The sequence below is a fragment of the Capricornis sumatraensis genome, chromosome 6 (assembly GCF_032405125.1).
Source record: "Capricornis sumatraensis isolate serow.1 chromosome 6, serow.2, whole genome shotgun sequence".
In the NCBI taxonomy this organism is placed as follows: Eukaryota; Metazoa; Chordata; class Mammalia; order Artiodactyla; family Bovidae; genus Capricornis; species Capricornis sumatraensis.
In genome coordinates this window covers 111,533,323-111,548,020 of record NC_091074.1, presented here as the reverse complement: position 1 = coordinate 111,548,020, position 14,698 = coordinate 111,533,323, and the positions used below count along the sequence as shown (strand labels likewise).

Here is a 14,698-nt window from a genome sequence, read left to right as displayed (position 1 = left end):
TCTTCTTCCCTCCAGCCCCTAATTATGGGGAGGAAGCTCAAGCTCGGGAACAGAACTGTTGAGAACACTGGGGCCCCACCTGCTCTTACCTCAACTCACGGGGCGTGGGGCCCAAGCTTTTATAACTCAAACCTAAGATTCTGGATCCCTGAGAGTTTCAATAATTTTACATAATTCTTTTACATAATTTTGAAATTTTTCCATATTAAAAAAGTTTAAGGGCATAAAAATTGTAAAAAATCCTTGCAAAAACCAAGCACAGGGGACCCCGAGACTCTGAAATTTTGAGTCTTTACAAGCATTACTGAAATTTTCCTGCGGACTCAGTAACTCAGGAACTGGATCCTTGGACTCTTTTATGTCAGTCCAAGTCCCCTACCGCATGCATAGGGATACGACACGTAACAATGAATGTTCTGACAGATGCAGATGTGATCCTCAAGATAAACCATTTCCAGAGAATAAAAGGAAAAGCAACACGTTAGGGGTTTCCACGGGCCAAATTCATCTTCCTATAACTAGAAACCTTTCAGCGTCTCAGCGAGGAGATAAAAGTGACCCAGAAACAGAGAAACGAGTCTATTGATAAGCAGCGGCTGTGTTTAATCACTAAAATTACCCGGGGCCCTAAAGGGAGAGAAACAATCCAAGTTAGAAAGGGCTTTTTCTCTCTCTCACTTATTTCAGAAGCAAGTGAAGAAAACAGAATCCCTAAGCTCAGACCCTGGTAAGGGCTCCAGGGAGTCGAAGTCCCCTCTCCTTCCTGCCCTCATGTCCAAGGTCACTGTGGGAGCCCGAGCATCCTTCCGCCTACACCTCGGACACTTCACTCTGTGCCCCAGAGGGATGGATCTCCTCGTCCTCTTCATCTGTGGCCTGAAGAATCCTCAACAGTTTGAGCTCAGGGTTCCAGCTGACGCTAGAAGCACTCTTTGGGGTCCTCATTTGGTCTTCCAGCAAAATCTCCATCTGAGTCTTGATGTCCTTCTTAGTGTATTCTATTTGGGATAATTCGGGACCTAAAAAAAGACCCAGCCGTCAACTGCACCCGTAGCCTTCTCCCAATTAACTATGAAAAATGGAAGACAGAAAAGGAAGGGCTGGGGAGTCTGGAGGACTCTTCTGAGGTGTGAGGGCTGTGCCCTCCAGGGAGGTGAACCATCCTGATCAATAGGGTTCTGCTCCCCCTGTCCTCAAGACACTTTCTAAGGTTCCTCCAACCCTAGGGTCTTACTCTTCTTACTGCGGGAGGAGTCCAGGAATTTCTTAGCAACGTTTGTCTGTGGTCTCTCTCTGGAATCCTGAAATTCATAAGTGTAAAGAAACTTGAGTCAGGATTTAGGAAACAAAGTGCTTTTCTAAATGATGCTTTGGTTGGAGAAATTAACATCTAAGATAGGACAAAATGCCACCATCTGACACTGAAGAGAGAAGCCTATGTCATGGGTTCTTTTGCCCTGCAGGCTGACCACATGAAGCCAGAATGCAGTCTTCCCCAGTCCCAGCAGTTAACTAAGGGTAAACTGCCTCCAAAGGCGTATGTATGTGTTACTCACTCAGTCATGTCCAACTGTTTGCAATCCCATGGACTATAGCCTGCCAGGCTTCTCTGTCCATAGGATTCTGCAGGCAGGAATACTAGAGTGGGAAGCCATTCCCTCCTCCAGGGGATCTTCCCAACCCAGGGATCAAACCTGGGTAGCTGCCAGCAATTCTTCCCATTCCTATAAGCACATGCTGTTCTTACCATCATGCTGCTGCTGCTGCTGCTGCTAAGTCACTTCAGTCGTGTCTGACTCTGTGTGACCCCATAGATGGCAACCCAACAGGCTCTGCCGTCCCTGGGATTCTCCAGGCAAGAACACTGGATTGGGTTACCATTTCCTTCTCCAATGCATCAAAGTGAAAAGCGATCATCATGAGACAGAGTCAATTTCCTCTCCTCTTGAATCTGAACTGGACTTGCGATTTTTTTTAACAAATAAAATGTGGCAGAAATGACATGGTTCCAGTTCCAGGCCCATCCCTAGCAAAGTGCCTTCCTGAGATTACTTCTTGGCTGTCAAGAAGCCCAGACTAGACACATGGAGAGGCCTCATAAAAGAGAACTAAAGACAATTTGGCCAAGAGCCCCAGCCCAGCCTCCAGCTGAATGCAGCTGCATGAGCGACCTTAGGCAAGATCACAAAACTATCCAATCAATCCACAGAATCATGAGAAATAACAAACCACTGTGGTTCCACTTTGGGTGGTTTGTTTTACAAAAATAGACAACTAAGGGCTTCCCAGGTGGCACTAGTGGCAAAGAACCTGCCTGCCAATGCAGGAGGCCTAAGAGACGTGGATTCAATCCCTGTCTGGGTCGGGAAGATCCCCTGGAGGAGGGCATGGCAACCCACTCTAGTATTCTTGCCTGGAGAATCCCCATGGACAGAGGAGCCTGGCAGGCTACAATCCATAGCGTCACAGAGTCGGACACGACCGAAGTGTCTTAGCACGCACCCCATAGCCAACTCAGACAGGGCCCTAGCAGAATGTCCCTCATACACTCTCACCTGTTTCGAGGGGGGGGCCTCGTGTCTTCATCTGCTGCTGCCGCCGCTTTTTGTCACTTTCCTGACCTCGTAGAGTTTTGCGACCTAGAGACCGCAAGATCAGTTCAAGTCTCTTATTGGTATTCCACATCCCATTGCTGGGCTTCTAGTTGACCCCTAGTCTACAGGTGACTCCCCAGCCAGGACAATACAGGACCTTAGAGGCAGGTAAAAGGGAGTGAGGCCCTCTTAAGTTCTATTCGTGATTCTGTTCGCCTGGGACTGTGACCACATCTATTATAGAATTAGTGAGCAAGGTAAACCGTGTGTTACAAGATCCAAGATTCCTCAGAGAAACATACAGGGCAAGCACCTGTATGTCAGTGTAGCGAGAGAACTCCTAGGTCCGTCTTTTCAGTCTATGAGTCCTGTTCTTACTTTCTTATACCATCCCTAAGTTACCTCTATCGACTTATGAAAATGAACATCCTCCCAACCCCAAATTTCTCGATCTATGACTCTTTTGTATCAGATCTTTCCCCCAACTAGTCATGAAATGCACTAGTTCTTTCCCCTCTGTTTCTCTTCCTTTAAATGAGCAATCTTCCAAGCTACCACCAGCGGTATGAGGCTAAAAGGGACAGCCAAACAGGAAGTCCCTTGCTCCAGAGCTGCGCTGGCTCCCTGTCGGCACTGATTCACACCTTAGTTACACGCTGGGGCATTCTGAAAACCACCCAGGCCTGGACCCAACACCATACACTCTGATTTTAATAGGTCTGGGGTGCAACACGGGTGTTAGGGTTTGGAAAGCTCCTCAGTTGATCTCAGGTTGCCATCAAGGCAGATCACCACTGCCCACCACTGAGGATAAAGATCAAACATCTCAGCAGGCCATCTCGTCAGCGTGATCCACCTCTCTCCCTTAAATACCCAACCCCACAGCCACAGCAGACTGCTCAGTGCTCCCTGCAGCCACGCTCCTCCAAGACACGTTCACCCAACCCATCCCTGCTTCCAGGAATTCTCTTCCATATCCGGGCAACTCTCACAGATATCCATGATCCAGTGCAAAAATCACTTCTTCCACGAAGCCTTTCTCAACTCAGAGAGGACAAGCCACTGCTCTAAGAATATAATTCAAAAGGGAGCCCCAGTCACCCAAGCAAAGCTGCTCCTACTGGAGGCACCAGAAAGAGGAACAGAAGGCACCAGAATGAAACTCAGGGGAGTTGTCATCACCCTGGATACTGGGCTAGCCTTGAACAAGTGCCTCCGCGCTGGGCCACAGGCCCAGTGCTGTCTACCTCCCGTGTGAAGGTCAGGAGGCTTCTTCGATCTCCAGGGTAGAAGACACTTTTAGTATCAGAGAGCAGGATGAGTTGGGAGATAAACCTAGAAAAGCATCCTTCTCAGGAAACCTCACCCTCGCTATCCCAGTGCCCCAGGGTTGGAGGGTGAATTCTGACGATTAAACAGTTAGCTCCCCATCACAGACAGCGATGTCCAGTCTATTTAGGGCAGAAGAATCTGCCGTGGTTTAGGGGGATTCTTTCTCCTTGGTTCTCATTCTGCACTCAAACTGAGAAACGTCAGAGGGACTGCGGTAAATATAACCTTCAGCTCAGACATGCTAAGAACTCCAAAAGGGGGAGTCTCTTATCTCTGGCATGGACGCTAAAGGAAAGGAATTGCCAGTCAAGAACTAGCCCCCTGCCTCTTGGACAGGGCTGTACTGTGAAAGACTCCTGAGACTTCAACCTGTGCCTGAGAAGTGGCTGACTCTGCTTCCTTAGAGCTCTCCTGGGGCTCTCGTGAGGGGCCCTGGCTCTTCCCTGTCTCACGAGCCAGTGGGCCCTTGAGGCTCTTCTCTTCAATAACCTGGGCTAACTCTTCATCCCCAAACCGCTTCCTTTTCTAAAGTAGGACCTGAGGAGTGACTCTGACTCGTGCTCATGGCCATCTCTCAAATCCCCATGTGAAGCAGACATCTGGCCCAGCTCACTTGCTGAGCAAATATTTGATGGAAAGCTGATACATGGTAGACCAGCCAAACTGAAGCATTCCAAGGAGAATTCAAGCGCCTGACAAACATGGATCCTCAAATGCCAAACGTGCTCAGCGTTTCCTGCCCTCAGCTGGGTCCTGGGACTCTGTCACTCCCAACCCCAGGTATTCTCCTCGCCACAGCGTGGGTCACAAACCACGGCACCTGGATGCTTGCGCGAGCTGTTGTGGCTCTCTGGTTCACTCCTGCATCTCTTTTTCGCCTCCTGAAACCCACATGAGGAGGAAGTGAATTAGGACTTTTGAAAGGGAAGAACTCGTTCCCAAAAGGGTCGAAAGGAAGGCTGTTAGTATAACCACATAGGAACTTTGTATCTACAACCAGCAAACAGGGAGAATCCCATCCCTTGTATAAGCCCTTCCTATTCCAGGCTGCACCCACTTGCTCCAACCCCAAGTGGAAGCGTCCAAGCATCCCGAGCGTCCCTTCGCTGTCACTCTACCTGTTTCCTAGCAGCTGTCTTCACCTTCCTCTGTTGCTGCCGCTGCTGCTTCCTATGACCTGGTGACCAGACAGCCAGCTCAGCCCTCTCCTCCCGGACAGCTCCCACCCTCCCCCGGGCCGCCTGCTGTGACCTGCCCCCCAGTGGTGACCTCTCTCCCCGCTGGTCAGGACCAAGCTGGGAGGGGCTGCTTTTTGAAACTGCAGTCTCCTAAGGTCTACATGTGACCCTGTCTGACTGTGGCCGCAAACGTCACAGAGTTGGGACCAAGATCAAATGTAAGAAACGTGGGCAGAAAGGGGATGGTACCTGGAGACCTAGCAGCATCAGAAAACCTACCATCTGTTTTCAGGTTAGAACAGTGTTTCTTCAAATGTTCAGGATATCTCAAGGCTGGTTTCTAGAGCAGAAAAAGGGAAGAAGAAGAGAAAAGAAAAAAGCTCTACTGTAGGTCTTTCTCTTTCCCAAAATGTATCCCAAATGCGTTTATCCATTAAGTCAATGAGCACTTTTTTGAGAAGCCCAGTGTGTGCAACATTATACCAGGAGCTCGGGAGAGGGGAAAGGTGTGGGAAGCTGAGTGCAGAAGAAATAGAGAATGCTGCTCTCCTCCAACCTCTCCCTGTCATCCGCTTTCACCCACACACAGCCCAGTCCTTCTGTGGCACCTGGATCCAGAGTGGAAGAATAGAAGAGAAAGAAATTAGAAAGCTAAGTCCTCCAGCCTTGAGGACAGGTGAGGCTGGACTTGCACGCAGACACCTTCCTCTGAGGGCCCCTTGCTCTTACTTGTAGGGTGAGGCGGTGTACAGATAAATACATCTTAGCAGAAATGGCACTGTCGGGTCGGCTCTTTTCCAAGGGAGGTTTCTTTTTCATCATGGCCAACTGTGTCCGCATCTCTGGATAAAGTATGGTTTTCCCTTTATCCAGCAAGAGGCTGAAGGGGACAGACACAGAGACAGTCAGCAATAGCTTTTCTTGGCTGGGGAGAAAGAGAAGAAAAGGACTCTACATTTGCAGACATGTCCACCCTGGGCCTTAAAAGGCCTGTACCAACAGGTGCTCATTCAGTAACGGCTTTCAGATGCAACTATGGCAATCATGGTGAGTGGATTAAGTTTACTACATGTCGGGCTCATGTGTTTTACACTACTGAATCCTTACCACACCCCAAGGACAGGTTTACAGTCTTCATTTTGCGAATGAGGAAACTGAAGATTAATGAGGCTAAATAAAATGCGGAAATTCATGAAGGCAATGAATTTCCATACAAAATTCAAAGGTGGTCTTGCTCCAAACCACATATCCATTCCGTCTTCCACTTAACCCATAACTCACCTATAAAAAGAACAGTGTGTCTACCTCCCAGGGAAGGTTTAAATGAGAGAATATAGGTATTGTGCTAATTATTAAGCACAGGGCCTGGCAGGTGGTAAATACTTAAATGGTGGTGATTCTCGTCAGCACTGCATATGCCTAAGTCCACAGATTCAGGGACCAAGTAGGGGGATGGTTTTCTTCCCTCCCTCCCCAGAAAGAGCACCCTGCTTAGGCCTTTCTTAGCTTCTAGAGAAAAGAGGATGCTGTGGCTCTCCCACAGCTTACAGGACACTCACTCATTCAGCAGATCCTGAGGCAACATGTCAAATTGGTTCCATAAAGGTAAGGATTCTGAACTTAGTTGCTCATACAAGTGTGCTGGGGTGGGAGGCGGTACAATTATCCCTGGAAGTTCTGACTTGTGTTTCTGGAAGAGGAACAACAGAAAGAACTCCCTGTAGCACTCTCTTCGATGCCACATTGTCCCACCACCACTCCAGCCTCCCAACACAACCCTGGCGTGGGAAACTCCTTGTTTCCAGACCTACTCCAGCATCCTCGCCCCCTCTAGACTACAACCTGCCACATGTTTGCCAATCTGGCTCTTCAACCACATTGTTGAAATCAGATCACACAGGGATTGATGGACTTGTTTCATTTTTCCCCCAAAAGGCTCCGAACAAGTCTTTATCGGCCAACTATGTGCCAGGCAGAGGGCTGGGGCTAGGAATTCAGCAACGAACAAAATGGGCCAAGATTACTATTCTCCTGGATGTAGCAAACTTCCAGCTTTGTGACTTATCCGAGGCTACATTTACCCAATAATTGGTAGAAGTAGCATTAGAAGCACAGATCCTGGAGAAGGAAATGGCAGCCCACTCCAGTATTCTTGCCTGGGAAATCCCATGGACAGAGGAGCCCAGCAAGCTAACAGTCCATGAGCTCACAAAGAGTCAGACATGATTTAGTGACTAAACCAACCAACCACCAAAAACAAGAAGCACAGCTCCACTGTAACTTCTAGTCTGTTGAAATTCTATTCCCATCACACCAGGGCTTCCCTGGTGGCGCAGAGGTTAAAGGATCTGCCTGCAATGCGGGAGACCTGGGTTTGATCCCTGGGTTGGGAAGATCCCTTGGAGAAGGAAATGACAACCCACTCCAGTACTCTTGCCTGAAAAATTCCATGGACAGAGGAGCCTGGTGGGCTACAGGCCATGGGGTAGCAAAGAGTTGGACACGACTGAGTGACTTCACTTTCACTTTTCACTTTCATCACACTGAAAATTAGTTTCTAATCAACCTAAAATTCCCTCTGAATGCCCAGCAGTTGCTCCTAACATCTCTTCAGGGTGTTCTTTTACCTTCCTACAGGGAGGAGGTAGGGAACAGACCTAGTTCTTCATTTCTCTGCACAGAAAATGGTTTGGTTATTATATTCCTTCCTTAAGATGGGTTTTATTTTGCAGATGTTGTTCATTTAAAGAGAGAATGGGAGAAGGGGGCAAACAAAAATAAACTCTTACAGACAAAGATCAGGAAGGTTTGGCCACAGTAAACTTACCCCTGGAGATTTCTTTCTGTTCATATTCCCATCCTGGCTGCAAATAAGATGCTTCTCCTCAGCTGGGCTTGAAATAAGAATAACCACAACTTATTCCCAGACACCTCAAGCAGAAGCATCAAGGATATTTATGAATGATGACCAGGAAGATTTCTATCCTCCATTCAGTATTCAAAGATGGCTGGTTAGGAACTCAGAGGTACCTGCAGTTCAGAGGCTGCTAAAAACAAGAACCCCTCTCTTACCTTGCCCTCACATTAAATTAGGCTCCCCTCCATTCTCTCAAGCAATTCAGTTATTTACTTTTATAGTATTAATCCAAATCAGTAATTATATACTTAAGTGCAGGGATGTTTATAATCTCTGAATCCTACCACCACCATAAGACTCCAGGAGGACAGGGACAAAGTATTTAGTTCTTGACTGAATTCCACTGCTTAGCTCAGAGGTGCTCAAATATTTTTTGCTCTGTCATCTTCCTCCTCTTTCTTACCTGGAATACAGATAGGATGACTTAAACTCTATCAATCAACTTAGACTTTGAAACCCCTGTGAAGCACCTCAGAAGTTGGGAGCCAGGGCCCAAAAAGCTATTAACAGAAGGTGTTCTGGTGTCTGATTACCTCATGGAGCTGAGATACTAGCCGTGGACCACCTAACTCTGGGCTTCTTTTATATGAAAGGAAAGAAACCCTTAGAGGTTTTTTGTTTACACTATATATATTCACACACACACACACATACACACAATACATACATACATATATATATATAAGCATTCACAGGATTTTTTTAAAAGAAAATAAAGTCTCATCATCTCTAAACTGAAGATGGCAACCCACTCCAGTATTCTTGCCTGGAAAATCCCATGGACAGAAGAGCCTGGCAGGCTACAGTCCATGGGCTTGCAAAGAGTCAGATACGACTTAGTGACTTGAATAACATGTCTAAACAGTCACTCTAAAAGAATCTGAGAACCTCAGCAGTCATGAAAGAAAAATCCGTTTCTTCCAACGATTGTCAATATTAGCAAATCTTTGGACCTTCACCAAGTGATCTTTATCACAGCTGCTTTGTACACAAATTCTATATGCTATTCATTTTGTATCAGCACTCTAGTCCTTAGGCTTGAGACCAAAGATTCAGGTGCTTCACTGAAAACTTTTACTAGTTGCTGATGACTAACAAGAAAAACTGATAGAAGGCATTTGTTTCTTAATAAACCTCACAAATACATTGGGCCCTATCTTGTATGCTATTTACAGACAAGTAGAATTTGATGTAGAAAAGTCCCAAAGCATGAATCTCAAAGTGCACTAACAAGAATTCCAGGGTAGCATTTAGGGGTTCCCTGGTAGCTCAGTTGGTAAAGAATCCACCTGCAATGCAGGAGACCCTGGTTCAATTCCTGGGTCAGGAAGATCTGCTGGAGAAGGGATAGGCCACCCACTCCAGTATTCCTGGGCTTCCCTTGTAGTTCAGCTGATAAAGAATCTGCCTGCAATGTGGGAGACCTGGGTTCGATCCCTGGGTTGGGAAGATCCCCTGGAGAAGGGAAAGGCTACCCACTCCAGTATTCTGGCCTGGAGAGTTCCATGCACTGTACAGTCCATGGGGTCACAAAGAGTCGGACATGAATGAGCAACTTTCACATCACTTCAAGAGGTAAATGCAAGAGGCCATGGCCTTCTGCTCTGCTTGACCTCCTCCTTCATGCAAAGAGGTAGCTAAAAAGGAGTTCACAGAGAGAAGGCTGGCAGAAGACAGTAGGCATTTGTGGAACACAAGAGTTGAAGACTCCCAAGTTCTCAACATGATACTCACCTCACATGCTTCTCTGGGATCCAGATGACATCCATATTTCCTACATCTTGAGGGCAAGGAAGCTTTGTCTCATTCAAATTCAGCACTGATAGCTAAGAGAAAAATATAAAACCTATGTATGGCTTAAAGGTACCACTGCTGATGGTATTCAGGACCAGGCTAAGGAATGAATCATGCTAACCAAAAAGGTATGGTGGTTCAGAAGATGATTAAAAACTAGAATAAAATAAACATTTCTTATCCCCAAAATAGCTTCATAATATTTCTTTGAGAAACCAAGTATCAAGAAAGGTGCTCTGCAAGAGTAAGCACTGATGAGTGAATGGTCTCCCCGGCCTTCCTGAGACATTAGGGCGGCATTTAGCAACTCCCAACCTCACCTCATAGGAGGATGCCTTGGGGCTTACCCAAGGGAACACTACTTATTCTGCCCACTGCACTCCAAAAACTAAGATCCCCTGCAGATAAAACAATACAATCTGGGAGCAGGGAGAGAACCGAAAGAACCAGAAGGAAGTTTTTCTCTTTTATAGCCTGTCTACAATTACAAGCATCTACATAAAAGTTAAAATCATCATTTTTTTTCCACTTTTGCTATTTAGGAAAATGTGAATTTACAAGGAAATTTTATAAGTCATCTAGTCTATACCTCTAGCAGGATTCATGCAGGAAAATAACTATTAAAAATAGGTTGTCCCCATGAAAAGAAACTGACCGACTTGGGGGAACAGAGGAGATATTTGGGGCACCATAAGCCCTCCTATGGATTTTGAATTTAGAACCAGATGCATGTATTATCCTAGACAAACAATTAATTTAAAAACTAATTTAATCTAACACTCTCATTCTGAAGAGGCCAAAGAGGGAAGTGATTTGTTCACACATCTATCCAAACCCATCTACCCTCCCTCGGTTCTTACACTCTCCACCACGTGACACTGAAAAGTGAAGGATCTCATAGGAAAAAATAAAAGGCATCCAGTAGGACTGCAAAGAACAGTAAATCTCTACTGTAGACAAGTAGAAGGGCTTTTTCTTCTTAAAATATAGCTCTTTTCCTAACCAGCTGTGCTTTTAAAAAAATCACTTCCTATCTGGGCCTCAGTTTCCTCAACTGTAAGATAAATGAGACAGACCACAGAAATAGTTTTCAAACTGCAGTTGTAACTTATTCATAGGTCACAAAATCAAATTTTGTGAATCACAGCCTCCATTGCTTTAAAATGAATCAGAAAAGGATAGAAACTTTCAGAGTATAGTGTAACTTACAGTTAGGGTAAAGATTGTCCCATGGTATTTTATTGTAAAATGTATTTCTTACCATGAGCGATAGCTAAAAGAGTTTTAAAAATCATGAATATAGCCGACCTTGAGGCTCATTTTAGATCTGACATTGCAGCATTCTAATTTCCCTGTATTATGAGATGACAGTAGCTGAACACGCTCTATAGAGGAGAGATAGAAAATTCTTAAGTATGGAAAACTGCCATAAATAAATCCCACTAGGTCTGGGATTTCTAGAAACAGTATAACATGTAAAAGCATTAGCACAGAGTCTAGCAAATAGTAAGGGTTCAGTATTAGGTAGTTATTATCGTCATTATTTGGATTACAGTCATCCTCAATGTTAAATAAAGGCAACATTTTATTCCCAGTAGTAAAGAGAAAATGCTGAGGAAATACCTTTTTTAATCTGTGACTTACTTTGGGAGATCTATCAGTACGGTTCATTAAGTCTCTGTCAGGTAAATCCTTCCAAGGCCTAAAAAATGAGTTTCCAAACATGAAAGCGTCACAAAAGCCTTACTGAGATGATAAAGTTCGTGCTGTGAGGAAAAGCTCCTACTTATCTACAGAAAACCTTGGACTTAATACCTGCCAAATGAATGTCAGGTCTTATCATCTTCTTAAGTTTTGCTTGTTTGTTTTTCCTTGAACAACTTAGACATTGCACATTGCAAACCTTTCATAACTATTTGTTGCATCAAACTCAATTCCTAGCCTATGCCTTTCTCCAACTACAAACAGTCACATCACCATCAGTAAAAATTTATTCAGTAATTTTGATGGAGATGTTAAAAACCACGCTGTGCTGTGCTTAGTCGCTCAGTCGTGTCCGACCCTGCGACCCCATGGACTGTAGCCCGCCAGGCTCCTCTGTCCATGGGGATCCTCCAGGCAACAACACTGGGGTGGGTTGCCACATCCTCCTCCAGGGGATCTCCCCAACCCCAAGATTGATCCCAGGTCTCCCTCATTGCAGGCAGATTCTTTACCATCTATCTGAGCTGCCAGGGAAGCCAGTAAACAAAATGTGCGGCTTCCCTGGTGGCTCAGTGGTAACGAATCCACTTGCCAATGCGGGAAACCCAGGTTCAATCTCTGATCCGGGAACACTCCACATGCCAAGGAGCAACTAAGCCCAAGCACCACAACCACTGAGCCTGGGCTCTAGGGCGCAGGAGCCACAGCTAACGAAGCCCATACGCCCTAGAGCCCGTACTCCACAAGGCAAACCACTGCAATGAGAAGCTCGCATACCACAGCTAGGAAGCAGCCCCCAGTTGTCACAGCTAGAGAAAAGCTCGTGCAGCAAAGAAGACCTAGCACAGCCAAATAAATCAATAAATAATTTTTTAACGTGTCACTGACATACAATGGAACATTTTTCAGCCTTAAAAAGGCATGAGGTTCATTCATGTGACAACATCAATAAAGCTTGAAAACATTATCCAAGGTGAAATAAGCTAAACACAAAAGAACAAATATTGTATGAGTCCACTTACATGAGGTACCTAGAACAGGCAAATGCATAGAGGCAAAAAGAAAAACAGAATAGACATCAACAGGGAGTAGAGGGAGGAGGGAAAAGAGAGTTACTGTTTAACCAACTCCTACAAGACAAACAAGAATACTTTCTTTCTGTTTCCCACACTGCCTACTCATTACTCCTTCAAGTGAACTGCTAAAGGGTTTGTTTCTTTTGTTTGGTGGTGGGTCAAGGGGGCTGGGGTGGGTGATTGTTAGTTGGTGTTTTTTTTGGCTGTACCACGTGGTTTGTGGAATCTTAATTCCCTGACCAGGGATTGAACTCCAGGCCACAGCAGTGAACGTGCCAAGTTCCATCCCCTGGACCTCCAGGGCATTTCTCATTAATGCTTTGTTTTTAATCTGGCTTTCTCAAAGTTCAGTACATAGGCAAAGAAAGTTAACCAAAAAATTTGAGGTATTAAGCCGTTTAAGGAAGATTCCATGATTATTTACCTGCCTTGAAACTTGGAGTCAAACTTTGAACTCAATAAAGAGTGAGCCTTTGTGAAGGTAAATCCTGGTAAGTGACGCCGACGAATAACTCTCTTGGCCGGGAAGCAGGAATCTGCGATGTTTACAATGGTAAGCACTGGGAGCTTGTCTGAAAGACCAGACCAGAAGAAAATAATACAACATGGCATAAGGGAGCCAAATAGAAACAATTCAAGGATCTTGTAAGGGAGGAGACAGGGCTGGCTAATTCACCTTCAGCATCCACAAAAGATTTGGAGGAGGAGTCCAGAAGTCGAGGGTGGCCCCTCTCAATCCGGCGGATAGTTGCCCAGCATTGTGGATGCTGACAGACAGCCAGGTCACAGGTGGTTTCATCCCACTGGCTTTTATCTGGCAAATCCATATCTACAAATGGTTTAGGACAAAAGCCAATCTTGCAGCTTTCTAGCCCTCTGGAGAAACCACCACCATATAATTAGGGAATATTACGACCCCATGGATTGTGGTAGGCTACAATCCATGGGGTCGCAAAGAGTCAGACATGACTGAGTAACTTTACTTTCACAAATATTAGCTAGTCCTGATATTAATTTGGACTCAAAGCATAAAATGTTTTTATTGAATCATATTGATAAACAGTGGTTACAGGATAGTTAAGAATGGGGTACCATGAAAGTATGAAAATCTCAGCTTGGAATAGAGTGACAAGAATTTGGATTCAGACTGACTTCAGAAGGCCTCCCAACTGACCATTTAATTAATAGCTGAGTGACCTGAGATTTAACCAATCTGAGATTCAGTTTTCTTAGCTGCAAAATGAGGAAAAACCTATTTCACAGGGTCACTACAATTAGTTAATAGATATTAACAGGGTCTGGCAAACAGTTCAAAATAATTATTAACATCCTTTCCTTTCCCCTTTCATTAACCATTAGGGAAAGGATGCCCCAATCTCCAAAAAGCCTTATCAAATTATAACCAACATACATAGGACCTGAATATCCACAAATAATGGTATACACAGGGGCTTCTGGAACCAATTCCCTGTGGGTCACAGAAGTGCTTTAGATGGCTCAAACCTTTAGAAGAGATATTTCATTTTTCAATAGGCTCCAGTTCTCATACAGGCAGCTAAAATACCCACCAGAAATAAATGGGTTTGCTGAAACAGCAAGTCAGTCGACTCAGAAGTTGGATCAGAAGCCACTAGCTTTTCATTTACTGGCTCTATGGTCTTGGGCAAATGAATTCACCTCTCTCAGCCTGTTTCCTCATATAAAGTAGGAAAAGGAAAATCCCTAAGTAGGATTGCAGAAGCATTAAATGAGGTAATGTACTTTTATGTATGATATATAACAGGTACTCAATAAATGTTATCTTTCTCTCTCTAGAAATGTTTTAGGCAATCACTACCACCAGATCCCTAATAACTTTTTTTTAGGGAGAGTGTCCATTTCTTCTTTTACTCAAAACAATTATTGACTACTAAATATGTGAGGGGACCTGTTATGAGCACTGAGAACAATAATGAACAAAATAAGTCTCTGTTCTAAACAGCTCATAATTTAAACCAAAGATTAAACAAACTAGTAGCCTGGGATTGCACCTGACCTATGACTTGTTTTGTTTCGCTTACACTTTGAGCCATTACTTAAAAATGGAAATAGTCCATATAATGT

At 44.8% G+C, this 14,698-nt stretch overlaps 1 protein-coding gene across 1 annotated transcript; it reads right to left on the bottom strand.

The window, feature by feature from the left end:
• Window positions 1-803: 803 nt before the first annotated feature.
• C6H9orf43 (chromosome 6 C9orf43 homolog) lies at window positions 804-13,461 on the bottom strand. Its single transcript, XM_068974482.1, has 13 exons — window positions 13,272-13,461; window positions 13,020-13,167; window positions 11,460-11,517; window positions 9,756-9,847; window positions 7,932-7,998; window positions 6,664-6,794; window positions 5,834-5,984; window positions 5,384-5,444; window positions 5,045-5,103; window positions 4,747-4,807; window positions 2,548-2,639; window positions 1,235-1,301; window positions 804-1,019 (listed from the first exon to the last, which is right to left on the bottom strand). Exons 1-13 carry the CDS (start codon window positions 13,420-13,422, stop codon window positions 811-813), a joined length of 1,347 nt encoding a protein of 448 aa, XP_068830583.1. The 5' UTR covers window positions 13,423-13,461; the 3' UTR covers window positions 804-810.
• Between the last annotated feature and the right edge of the window lie 1,237 nt (window positions 13,462-14,698).

Excerpts from the sequence above, each read along its gene's own strand:
- C6H9orf43 (XM_068974482.1), bottom strand. The coding sequence starts at position 13,422 with ATGGATTTGCCAGATAAAAGCCAGTGGGATGAAACCACCTGTGACCTG. Across the intron at positions 6,795-7,931 it reads ACAGAAAGAAATCTCCAGGG|AAACACAAGTCAGAACTTCC; the intron begins GTAAGTTTACTG and ends TTCCTCTTCCAG. Across the intron at positions 1,020-1,234 it reads CTCCTCCCGCAGTAAGAAGA|GTCCCGAATTATCCCAAATA; the intron begins GTAAGACCCTAG and ends GTCTTTTTTTAG.